The 13,582-nt window shown below is 38.2% G+C and overlaps 1 protein-coding gene across 4 annotated transcripts in view; it reads right to left on the bottom strand.

The window, feature by feature from the left end:
- The window catches only part of dpp8.S (dipeptidyl-peptidase 8 S homeolog), a 39,746-nt gene extending 26,608 nt beyond the window's left edge, over window positions 1-13,138 (bottom strand). For 2 of the 4 annotated variants that reach the window (XM_018253988.2, XM_018253987.2), the window contains exons 1-3: window positions 12,982-13,138; window positions 9,273-9,542; window positions 3,184-3,296 (exon numbers count right to left, since the gene is read on the bottom strand). In XM_018253988.2, coding sequence (XP_018109477.1) covers window positions 3,184-3,296; window positions 9,273-9,542; window positions 12,982-12,988 — 390 coding nt within the window. In that variant the 5' untranslated portion in view covers window positions 12,989-13,138. 4 annotated transcript variants of the gene reach the window in all.
- Between the last annotated feature and the right edge of the window lie 444 nt (window positions 13,139-13,582).

The following is a 13,582-nucleotide window of genomic DNA, read 5'->3' as shown; positions in this document are numbered from 1 at the left end:
GTCATCTATCTGTCTGTCATCTATCTGTCTGTCATCTATCTGTCTGTCATCTATCTGTCTGTCATCTATCTGTCTCTCATCTATCTGTCTCATCTATCTGTCTGTCATCTATCTGTCTGTCATCTATCTGTCTGTCATCTATCTGTCTGTCATCTATCTGTCTGTCATCTATCTGTCTGTCATCTATCTGTCTGTCATCTGTCTGTCTGTCATCTGTCTGTCTGTCATCTGTCTGTCTGTCATCTGTCTGTCATCTATCTATCTGTCATCTATCTATCTGTCATCTATCTGTGACCTATCTATCTGTGACCTATCTATCTGTGACCTATCTATCTGTGACCTATCTATCTGTGACCTATCTATCTGTGACCTATCTATCTGTGACCTATCTATCTGTGACCTATCTATCTGTGACCTATCTATCTGTGACCTATCTATCTGTGACCTATCTATCTGTCACCTATCTATCTGTCACCTATCTATCTGTCACCTATCTATCTGTCACCTATCTATCTGTCACCTATCTATCTGTCACCTATCTATCTGTCACCTATCTATCTGTCACCTATCTGTCACCTATCTGTCACCTATCTGTCACCTATCTGTCACCTATCTGTCACCTATCTGTCACCTATCTATCTGTCACCTATCTTCTCTCATCTATCTGTCTATCTATCTATCTGTCATCTATCTATCTGTCATCTATCTATCTGTCATCTATCTATCTGTCATCTATCTATCTGTCATCTATCTATCTGTCATCTATCTATCTGTCATCTATCTATCTGTCATCTATCTATCTGTCATCTATCTATCTGTCATCTATCTATCTGTCATCTATCTATCTGTCATCTATCTATAGGTGGCCATACACGGGCCGATAAAAGCTGCCGACAGACCGAGTCGGCAGCTTATTGGCCCGTGTTTGGGGGCCCCCGACGGGCTTCCCCGATCGAGATCTGGCCGAAAGTCGGCCAGATCTCGATCGGATGGGGTTAAAAATCCCGTCGGATCGCGGCCGCATCTGTTCGTTGATGCGGTCCCGCGATCCGACTGCCCGTTTGCGAACGTGAAGGATCCGATCGTTGGGCCCTAGGGCCCACGATCGGATCAGCCCGATATTGCCCACCTCAAGGTGGGCATATCGGAGGGAGATCCGCTCGTTTGGCGACATCGCCAAACGAGCGGATCTATCCGTGTATGGCCACCTTATCTGTCATCTATCTGTCACCTATCTATCTGTCACCTATCTTCTATCTATCTTCTATCTATCTATCTATCTATCTATCTATCTTCTATCTATCTTCTATCTATCTTCTATCTATCTTCTATCTATCTTCTATCTATCTTCTATCTATCTTCTATCTATCTTCTATCTATCTTCTATCTATCTTCTATCTATCTTCTATCTATCTTCTATCTATCTTCTATCTATCTTCTATCTATCTTCTATCTATCTTCTATCTATCTTTCTATCTATCTTTCTATCTATCTTTCTATCTATCTTCTATCTATCTTCTATCTATCTTTCTATCTATCTTTCTATCTATCTTTCTATCTATCTTTCTATCTATCATCTATCTTCTATCATCTATCTTCTATCATCTATCATCTATCATCTATCTTCTATCTATCATCTATCTATCATCTATCTTCTATCTTCTATCATCTATCATCTATCTTCTATCTATCATCTATCTATCATCTATCTATCATCTATCTTCTATCATCTATCTTCTATCTTCTATCATCTATCTTCTATCATCTATCTTCTATCATCTATCTTCTATCATCTATCTTCTATCATCTATCTTCTATCATCTATCTTCTATCATCTATCTTCTATCATCTATCTTCTATCATCTATCTTCTATCATCTATCTTCTATCTTCTATCTTCTATCTTCTATCATCTATCTTCTATCTTCTATCATCTATCTTCTATCATCTATCATCTATCTTCTATCTTCTATCATCTATCTTCTATCATCTATCTTCTATCATCTATCTTCTATCATCTATCTTCTATCATCTATCTTCTATCTTCTATCTTCTATCTTCTATCTTCTATCTTCTATCTTCTATCTTCTATCTTCTATCATCTATCATCTATCATCTATCATCTATCATCTATCTTCTATCTTCTATCTATCTATCTTCTATCTATCTTCTATCTATCTTCTATCTATCTATCATCTATCTATCATCTATCTATCATCTATCTATCATCTATCTATCATCTATCTATCATCTATCTATCATCTATCTATCATCTATCTATCATCTATCTATCATCTATCTATCATCTATCTATCATCTATCTATCAATCATCTATCTAACTATCTTTCTATGCAGAACTATCTAGGAATGCACAGAATCCAGGATTCGGCCACGAAATCACACGATTTTTGTCACAAAACAAGGAAGTAAAAAGTGTTTTCCCCCCTTCCCACCCGTAATTTCAATATGCAAATTAGGCCTCGGATTCGGTACTTGGCCAAATCTTTCGCGAAGGATTCAGGGTTCGGCCAAATCCAAGAAAGTGGATTCGGTGCATCCCTAGAATTATTCAAATAATCCATATAAAGTGTTTTTTATTAAAGTATATTTTATAATGAAGAGTTCTGGGGATCCTTACCCCACCTTTACATAATATTATAAGCAGCTGTTTCATAGCAGCAAGGCAAACACAGACATAATTCAAAATACATAAACATTAAGGTATCGTTTTCCCTCCTATACAGGTATGGGACATGTTATCCAGAATGCTTGAGGGAGCTTTCTAGATAAAGGCTCTTTCCATAATTTGGGTCTTCATACCTTAAGTCTACTATATGAAAACATTAAATAAACCCAACAGGCTGGCTCTGATTGCAATAAGGATTATATTTTAGCTCGGATCAAAAACAAGACGCTATTTTATCATAAAGAAAAAGGAAATCATTTTAAATTTGGATTATTGGATAAAACGGAGACTAAGGGAGATGGCCTTTCGATATTTCAGAGCTTTCTGGATAACAGGTTTCCTGTTAACAGATCCCATATCTGTGCAACTGTTTATTATTGTTGCTATTCCTATTTTCTGTTCATTTTTAACTCCCTTCAGATATTCAACCTGCAGCTCTTCATATATGAATGTCATGGAAACACAGATTTTCTTCATTGCACCCGGGAGTTACTCACCTGGAAAGTGTCAAGAAGAGGTTTCCAAGACAGCATAAGCACAGCTCCCCTGTTGATGTTCTTTGGAATTTCTGAGTAGAAAAGGGTATTCTCCCGGTTTTCTCCAGACATTGCTGTATAACAAATAATGTGATGAATACGGTAAAACCACAAAAAAATTCTACATGGACAGGAAGTAAAAGACCAGTGCTGGAATGGTAACTATTTCAATAATTCACACTGTATTTTAATCCTTTATGCCTGCCAATTTGATCAAATATATCTTTATTAAAAAATAACCAATAATCCAAAATAGAGTTGAGAAGATATTCTCTGGTGACTGTTTACAGCATAAGGATGTGCATTGTGTTATGCATAAACTGGACAGCGATAGCTCATCCCTTGCACGAGGAGAACACAGACAGCACATATAAATTTATTCTGTTTCTGTAAATAAAGAATTAATAATATATCTGAATGGTTTAAAACATTGCACTTGTGTCCACCAGTCAGGGGAAGATAGATTCAAACCTATGGCTCAGTTACAGTTTTAATCAATGAAAAATGAAATTTAAAGAGATACTGACACCAGAAAATAACTTTTTTTCATATTTATTATAAGGTTGTCTTTGAATGCTATTTATAATATCTCCATAAAAGAATATTCCTGATGCTTTCACATAACCTTTTTTACCCTTAATGATACTCTATGAGGGGGCTGCCATATTTGTTCAGCAGTAGTCCGTTAGCATTACAAACTCCTGGTTAAGAAAGGGACAAATATAAAAATGAATCCGAATTTTACGATTTTTCTGGAGTTTTTCCAGAATCGCTCACTTTTTTGGGCTTTTTCCCTAAAACCACAAATTTTTCGGATTAGTCTGATTTTTGGTCTAAATCCAGAGCAGACCACAGAACTTCCAAACTGGATAGGGATTTCTCCCATTGACTTATATACAACCTCGGAAGGTCTGAGATGCCGGATTTTCGGATTCAGACTTTTTCCATCCTCGGGGTAAAATAAATCTTAAAAGATTATAATTTTTTTTTCCACTAAAAATTTGAATTTTATAATTAAAAAAAAACTAAAAAATGTTGAGTTTTTTGGACGCGGACTTTAATAAATAACGGGGGTTGTTCACATTTTACTTAACTTTTAGTATGATGTAGAGAGGGATATTCTGAGACTATTTGCAATTGTTTGTTTGTTTTTTTTTGAGTTATTAAGCTTTTTATTCAGCAGCTCTCCAGTTTGCAGTGTCAGCAATTGGGTTGCTAGGGTCCAAAATTACCTTAGCAACCATACGTTGAATAAGAGACTGGAATATGATTAGGAGAGGGCATTAATAGGAGAGGAGTAATAAAAGTAGCAATAACTATAAATGTGTAGACTTACAGAGCATTTGTTTCTTAGATGGGGTCAGTGACTCCCATTTGAAAATTGGAAAGAGTCAGAAGAAAAAGGCAAACAATTAAAAAACACCAATTGAAAAGTTGCTTTAATTCAATCATTCAATAACATACTAAAAGTTACCTTGAAGGTGCACCACCCCTTTAATGTAGATTGATATTTTGAAAATGAAATTTTTAGTGTCAGTATCACTTTAAGTTAATGTTACTCCTACTCTTCCCATTTTATAGCCTGAACACAAGAGTTTTAAATTTTCATATTACTCTCCTGAACAGACAATCATTCAATCTAAACCAGGAGTCAGACAGAACCCCTCTGAATGAATTCATTTTAAGAGATGTCCCAACTACAAGCAAAGAAACAGACATGCTATTATGTCCTCAGGACATAAAATCCATCCTTGTAGATATGTTTGCAGTTGACATGTTTCAGATAGAATCGATGGACAACCAGCCATGAAGAAGCAGAGAAATCCAGCTCAGCCTCCAAATAATCAGTCCACAATATCAGAAATCAGCGCTCAGTACAGATTATTGATTGGATATGGATTAAAGAGAAGTGCTTCAAACAGCAACCAGAAAGAGAGAGAAAAGATACAGTATCACTGGAAAAAAAATAGGTGTTGTACGTAGGATGTTTATAGAGAGCCTAAATCTGAAAAGAAAAACCTTTAATAAATCAATTAATAATAAACACAAAGTGTTGAAATAAAAGGCAATGTTTTTGTTAGCCATGTGGCTGCACACCCTACACTTTTCAACACAACTGCCATGGCCCCTATAAATACACTAAAGCTGGCCATAGATGCAAAGATCAGATCGTACGAATCATCGTACGATCGGACTTTCCCATCTCCCGACCCGACCACTAACCATTCAGATCAAAGTCTTACCAGTCAGATTAGTTAAAGAACAGATCAGCAATGTTCTGCCCCGACAGCAATCGTACAATATCTATGTCCAACCAAAGCTAGTGACAGTCTCCCACTGAAAATCGTACGATCGGCAATACACGCAGAGATATTATCGGCAGCCGACAGAAATTTTCTAACCTGTCCGATCGACCAAACAACCTTTCTCCGCCGGTTCCTCAATTCGTACGATAAGATATTTGCGTCTATGGTCTATGGCCAGCTTAAGGGCAAGGCCAGACATGGCAATTTTGCGGCGTTTTTACATTGCGTTTTTAAAAAAAGAACAGCCAGGCGTAAATACGCCACTGAAACCACATGTGACCGTCAACATGCGATTTTCGTGCATTTTTAAGCACGTAGGATTCTTTTCCCATCATGCACTTCTCATTGTTTTCATTGTTCGCATTGAGAATTTGGACGCCATATTTAAAATAAGCTACATATTTACGCAAAGTGTGGTTTCAAACTTGCAGATCCCATAGAGTCTATTGATTTGGTAGTTTCTTGATGTATTGGCTTTTCTGCTAAAAAACGCCAATACTGGCGTCCTGTGGCGGATTTCAGCTTGCAAACGCCCTGTGTGAATTGCCATAGTGCGTTTTCCCATTAGCTTCAGTGGTAGTGCAGTTTATGCGAATTTACGCCTGGCTGTTCTTTTTTAAAAATGTAAAAACGCCGCAAGAACGCCATGTCTGGCCTTGCCCTAAAGCTTTAAATGTGGCAGGTATTTAAATTTGTTGCTGTTTATAACCTTTATATATTCCAATTAGAGACCATGATAGTTATGGCTCTGTATTTATAATGTAGTAACAACACAGTTTTGAAAAAATTAAGTTCAAGAAAGTGTGCAAAGCCAAGAGATTGAAAATTTTGTTTGGACTTTTTAGTAATAATGAAGTCCAAGTTTAAGCCTCAAGCACATGCTGTACCCAAGGGAAGCCAAAGAACAGCAGGACACTTGCCAAATCAGCCTCATATTGAGACCATGTGCTATACTGGCGGGAGAATAAATGAGGCCATTGTCTTTATTGTCTTTGTATTTATTTATACATATTCAGCAGATCCCTTCTAGGACAAAGCATAGTAGCAAAAGAATAAATGTACTACCCAAAATGTTTTCCAACAACATAAGAGGCAAAAATAGCACTGAAAGCATTAGCAACATGGTTACCTTAAAAGAGACAGGTAGAAAACAAAATGTTGAACGCAGAATGTACCTGGAACATAGTAAAATCAAATGTTCGAGCTCTCCATCATGGCAGGGTGTTACTATCTGCTTTCAACCCCTATAATGTGTTAGCCTTTAACATTATTAGTTTTTAAAACTATCACTTTCCTAGTATTCTAGCATACACAGTGTTATAAGATCTTAAGAGTTCAAGCTGTTATACCAAAAGCCTAAGAAATAACCAACTGAGCTTATATAAGTTTATGATGGTATTGCTTTATTGTGCAGAGCAGCAGCAGGCACCAACACAGAATGCAAGTCAAGCAATAATAGGATTCCTTTCATTTTAATAACAGCTCTTTATGCACACTATGGGCTATTCCACACGGGGAGATAGCGACGCGTTTGCGGTCGCGGCGACAAAGCGCCGCGACAGTCGCCGCGACCGGCGCAGGCGACAGTTTTGTATGGGCACCTATGTAAAAACGCCTGTGCTAACCACACGAGGCGATGCGCTTTTCAACAGTCGCCTGAAAATGCCTCGCCAGGCTTTTTCAGGCGACTGTTGAAAAGCGCATCGCCTCGTGTGGTTAGCACAGGCGTTTTTACATAGGCGCCCATACAAAACTGTCGCCTGCGCCGGTCGCGGCGACTGTCGCGGCGCTTTGTCGCCGCGACCGCAAACGCGTCGCTATCTCCCCGTGTGGACTAGCCCTAAGAACCGGCATTATCCCTATACCAGCCACCCAGGCAGATTAAAGGGGAGTTTCCCCTAAAAACATTAATTTTGAATACAATGCAGGAAAACTAATCCAGAAAACAGGCAGTGCATATTAAATATTAGCACTTTTTATCATCCAGTAATTGAGCTTAGCAGCCAGATAGCAGTATAAATGACTTATTGAAGTTAGTGTAAGCACAATGTCTGTGACATTTTATCTCAGGCATGTCCAGTCAGGCCAGGGGGCCATTTGTGGCCCGTTTTCAAATTTACACCGGCCCTAGCCTCCGTCATGAAATTAATAATAATGCGGCCCGCCATCACAGTGCGATCAGGAATCGCGTAGCTATAGCAGTAATATTAACTCACTACGAACATTAGTGAGATGATCTGTAACTTGGTCTGTACTGCTGCCTGTGTGCTGAAGGTGTTGGCAATAGACTTGTACTGGCACGTAGTGATGCCAGTACAGTAAAATAAAGAAGTATACGAGATCGGCGCATCACTACGTGCCAGTACAAGTCTATTGCTGACACCTTCAGCACACAGGCAGCAGTATAGACCAAGTTGCAGATCATTTCACTAATATGACCAAATATTATTGCTATGGCTACGCGATTCCTTGTTTAAATGAGTTAAATGATGTTAATGGTTCAAAGGATGTCAGGCTGAATGTTCGGCCCCCACACACACATTTTCACCTCACCAAATCTGGTCCTCGTTGCAAAAAGTTTGGACACCCCTGTTTTATCTCTATATGACAAAAAAAAGTGATGCACTAGTGTCTTATTCCTCATTGTAGCTGAAATAAAAAGAACGAAGTGGACAGTTATCCTTCTAATAATGGAATTCTTCAACCTATAGTCCATACATATACAAAACAAATTTTTATACAATATTCGGTGCCTGTATGGTGGGAGATGAGCCAACCGATATGTGCAGAAGGCTTGGACGCCGGCTCGTCCATCAGCTCAGGTGGAAAATTTTGATTTCAGATCAATAGCCAATGTACTGAATCGTCGGATACAGGTGGAATTTTATTCAGTAGATTCAGCTCTACACGTGTGTTGAAATGAACGATCTTTCTTGGAGAGATCTTTTCCAGGAAAGATTGTAATCGTTACATCTATGGCTACCTTACTTAGTATCGGAAGGAGGATAAAGGTGGTCATAGACGTAACAAACACAGTCTTTCTTGGAAAAGATCTTTAGAAAACATTGTTTGTTTCAATACACACTTGTAGAGCTGAATCGTTCGATATACAGGTAAAAACAATAGAATTCTACCTGTATCTGACGATTCAGCATTAACAATGGCCTTCAAAGGCACCCGATCAAAATTTTCCGTCCAGCCTGATCGACGAGCCGACCGATATCCAAGTTTTCTGCAGATATCAGTCGGCTCTTTTTCCACCATACATGCACTGAATATTGCACGAAAATTAGTTTCGTACGATATCTGTGCATCTACCTTAACTTTTGAAGTAAGCATCTCGCATAAATGGCACATATTAATTTTTATGTATTTATTCCAGGTGCTTGAAGTATTTTATCTTTTTCATTCTTTGTTTTCCACAATAAAATAAACTCCGTTTACGCACTCTTACTGTTGTTCTCCAGATACTGTATAATAGAGCTTTCAGCAAAACAAAAGATATTTCCATGGTAAAATACCATATAATCCTTCTCGAATACCTGCACATTCATGCCATGTTTTGAAAAGAAACATTCTTGCACACAAGCAGGCAAAACTGCAATACAAAAAAACTGACACACATTCAGCATTGTAGGAGATCAATAAGAAAACCAAACAATGCTCAGTACAAACAAACTTCCATATGTCGACAAGCTACAAAAGACAGAACATTAATGTCATTCATAAGAGACTTCAACATACCCAGGTAGTACATGCGATCAGAATGAGGACTCTCAGGATCATTCCTTTTAACAAATGTGAAGCTATGGGGTGCCTTAGCCATCATGTACCCATGATATTTCCTAGTGTCTGCCAGCAGTTTGCGCATCTGGCTCCAGGAATGACGTTCAACAAAGAAAGGCTCTGGTTTGGGGTCCCCCCCAGTGGAATCTGTGCTTCCATGGCTTCTTGCAGACTCAAATATTTCTACCCCAACTTGTTCAGTCTCCATTGCTGCCGCCATGTTGCATCCTGTAATAAGTGAATTGATATGGTCACTTATTGTACATAACTGGAAAGAGACAGTGCACATCCAAAATAAAGCAACACAGATCATAGCAAGTTTAAAAAAGTTGACCCGCTTGAACAACTCCAAACGTATCACAGAAAGATTACAGACAATTGCTCAAATACAAATGTATTGCCAGCTGTGCAGCTAAATTAATACATTTTATTTGAGGATGCAATGTTCTGTAGTATTTGTATTCTAGAAAATATAGGTAACACTTTCTTTTTTTTTATATATATCTTTTTTTATTAGAGTTGTCAATTGTGTTACAGAAACTGTATTAAACTCTTTGACATTTTCACAATATACACAAAACAAGTACAAAAAATTAACATAAAAGAAAAATTAGAAGAAAAAAAAAGTTATGTTCACATTTGTTCATATAACATAACGAACGTACAACCTTAAATCAAACTTGTTGCCCAAATTTCATTACCTTTTTCAAGTTCTGTCAATGTTTTTTATTATATAGCCCTGACCTACTAAGAAACATACAATAGTGGATAGTATGTAATAAAAATCTTTGTGCGACCCAGTTTTGCCATAACCTTACAAGCAATTAAATAAAGGTTATTTAAGGCTATCAACCCTTTGCCGAAAGAGAGGATAAACTAAGACCCGAGCTAATGGCCCGAGGAGCCCAAGGTTGCCATATTTGTATAAATTTGCTATGAGTCCCTGATAAAATAGAGGTCAATTTTTAATCTATCATTAAAGTCATTATGCGTGCTTTTAATTTTGGAATTACAATTTGTGGAGTCTTCCATGACTTAGCAATTAGCGGTTTTGCTGCTGTGAAAATAAATGTGATTAATTTTCTAGAATTGCCATTAATATTGGGTTTCCAGTTATTAAATAAAGCTAACCAAGGTTCTTTCCGAAGGTTAATCTGAGTAATAGAGTCAAATTTTCCAAATACTCTTGACCAAAACCTCGGTACTAAAAGGCATTGCCACCATATGTGAGCCATCGTTCCTTCACAATTCCTGAAGCAAACCGAAGATTGGGATGGAAACATTTTATGAAGACGTGAGGGAGTTAAGTACCATCGGGTAAGGACCTTATAAGAAGTTTCAAATTGACCTAAATTAATGAAACACTTCCCACATTCTCTCCCACGCTTTTGGGTCTAAAGTTTGTCGTAATTCCTGCTCCCAGGTTTTATATTTATGATGGAGGAGTTTCATTCATTTGTAACATTAAAGCTTGATACAATGAGGAGATTAAGCCTTTTGAGGGGGGGGGATGTTTCATACAATAGTCTCCAGTACAGAACTATCAGGAAGATCCGCCTTATTATGTATTGAGTGTAGATAATGCTGAATTTGTAGAAAACTAAATTTTTCAATAATAGGTGGAAAAAATTTACCTTCAAATGTTTCCCAAGTCATTTTACCAGTAGGGAAGTGTAGAACTTTAATATAGTTAATATGGTTCAAATGCCACCATTTAAAGGGAGTAAATTCTAATCCGGGTGGGAATTCTGGATTACCCCACAAAGGGGTGGCTGGATTATCAGTTTAGCAGAATGTTTACTAGAGTCCCAGATAGAAAGTAAATGTTTCATAAAGAAAATATAGGTAACACTTTCAATCCAAATTAAATCGTAGTTATTTTAATAAAGCTGAGAGATGGGAGAATTAAGACATTTGCATCCAGACACCTATAATAATTGAAATGTAGCATAAATTAGGATTTACTCTAAATCAGAAATTCGAATGTGTATTGATTGCGGGGTATTGTTTGTATTAACTTTAAAAGGGATATAAACAAAACAAAAAATTTTACTAATGAAAATGTTTTAATTATTTTAAAGTTATTTCCAAGATACTTTCAGCCAAGCACACTACCCTGCATTTTTGTTAATCCACCAGGCTCTGCTCCTAGTTCTCTGATGTGTTCCTTGTCCACCTAAGTGGGAGCAGGGGTTCCCAGCTCCCCATCAATACTCTGTTTCTTTCTCCCTATTGAAAGTATCAGTTTTGCAATTTTGGCTGACAGCGGCTTCAAGAAGTGTTGATCTTGCGAGAATACTACCATAGAAATACATTTACAGAATGGGATGTGGATGGCCACAATAGAAAAAGTATCCTGTAACCAAATCCTTCCATTAAGATTTAATTTATTCAAGATCCATATTAAAAGAGTAACAAACATATTACGTCATAATACCATGGGGTCTATATGTTTATTAGTCTTTTAAAGGGGATGTTTACCTTTAAATGATCATTTAGTATAATGCAGAGAGTGATCAGAAACTATTTTTTTTTTTTAAAAAAAAAAACACACGAAAGATACCCTTGATAGCAGTTAAATAGTTTTGTCCATAAGATTAAGGCAGAGGTGTGACCCAAAGAGAAAAAGTATCCCGCTTAATCCAAAGAGAAAAAGTACTTATTACTTCTGACTGAGACAATTTGCAATTGGTTTTAATTTTTTATTATTTATGATTATTCAGCAGCTTTCCAGTTTGCAATCTCAGTTATCTGGTTGCTAGGGTCCAAACCACCCTAGCAGCCATGCATTGACTTGAATAAGAGACTGGAATATGAATAGGAGAGGCCCGAGTATAAAGATGAGTTATAAAAAGTAGCGATAACAATACATGTGTAGCCTTACAGAGCATTTATTTTTTTATATGGGGTCAGTGACCCCGAAAGCTGGAAAGAATCAGAAGAAAAAGTCAAATAATTCAAGAACTATAAAAAAATAAATAATAAAGCCCAATTGAAAAGCTGAACGTAAAGGTAAACCACCCCTTTGATATGAATCTTGAATGAAATAGAAATCGTACTGAAAACATTTTCTGGGGAAAACAACAGAATTGATTGTAAATAGAACAGCTACATAAGCCAGCATCTGACCTTTCCTGTTGCCTGCACTGCTGTTTCTGACCACCCAAACAATGTAGCCAAAGTCAGTAAACAGACCTGAGAGCCCTGCCTTGTGCTACAATGTGCAGTTATTCATTGGGAACTGATTTCAGCAGCAGTTACATTTATGAAAGCTGCTCAGATTGACATTTCCACTTCTTTGATTGCAAACAGAGAGTTAGGATTGTGCGTAGATCCCGTATAAAGCAATGTATTGCACAAGGCCGCCCAGCTGGACTGGAGGGTTCTTATGAAATGCTGCTAGTTGGAAGGAACTGCGTTAAATCGAGATTGCTGCAGCGACATGAACAATTCAACAGCAGTAGTAAACTCGCTACCCACGAAAACGATGTCACCTGCTGCACCACTGCCCACGATTATCCAGCTCCCTGGAAGTCTGTCACCACCCAAAAAGCATCACTATCTGCGGCTTCACAGACATTGCAACCAAGCAGCCTTCTGCGGTAACTTAGGTCTAATCATGGCTCCCCCTCTTCCAGCGTTCTCCATCCTAGCCTCAAGTACTCACCTATCATGAGAAAGCGAATGAATAAAAGCGGCCTAACCCGGTTTCAGTTCTCTTTCCCGGTTGTGACTTGGCTGCTCTCAGCCGCTGCGCTACTCCCGCTTACACTTCCGCTTCCTGGTAGAACACGGCCAGAGGAGGCGGCTAAAACACGTGACCCCTACTGGTGGGAGGAAAGAACTACACTGTTGAATCATAGTGCAATCAGCATTCTGCATGTACAGGTATGGGATCTACTGTATTATCCAGAATCCTCGGGACCTGATCATGTCTGGACTGAGAATTAAAATAAACCCTGGCATTTCCAGTACACAGAGACCCAATCAGCCCACACAGAGCCCCAAACAGCCCCCACCAGCCCACTATATACTGACTTTCTATGGCATTTTACAGCAGCCCTCTGGCATTTGCCAGAACTAGGGTTTCCACCTTTTTAAAAAAAAAATTACCGGCCACTGATGGGGGCGGTAACGGCATGATGTAAAAAGGGGCAGAGCCACAGGTAAATGGGCGGCCTGTGCTATAAAAAGGGGCGTAACCACATGCGTCATAGGGTTGCCACCCTTCCTGGGAAAAAATACCAGCCTTCCTATATATTTATCTT

This window comes from Xenopus laevis, chromosome 3S (genome assembly GCF_017654675.1).
Source record: "Xenopus laevis strain J_2021 chromosome 3S, Xenopus_laevis_v10.1, whole genome shotgun sequence".
NCBI classification, from domain to species: Eukaryota; Metazoa; Chordata; class Amphibia; order Anura; family Pipidae; genus Xenopus; species Xenopus laevis.
This window is presented reverse-complemented; position numbering and strand designations above follow the sequence as displayed.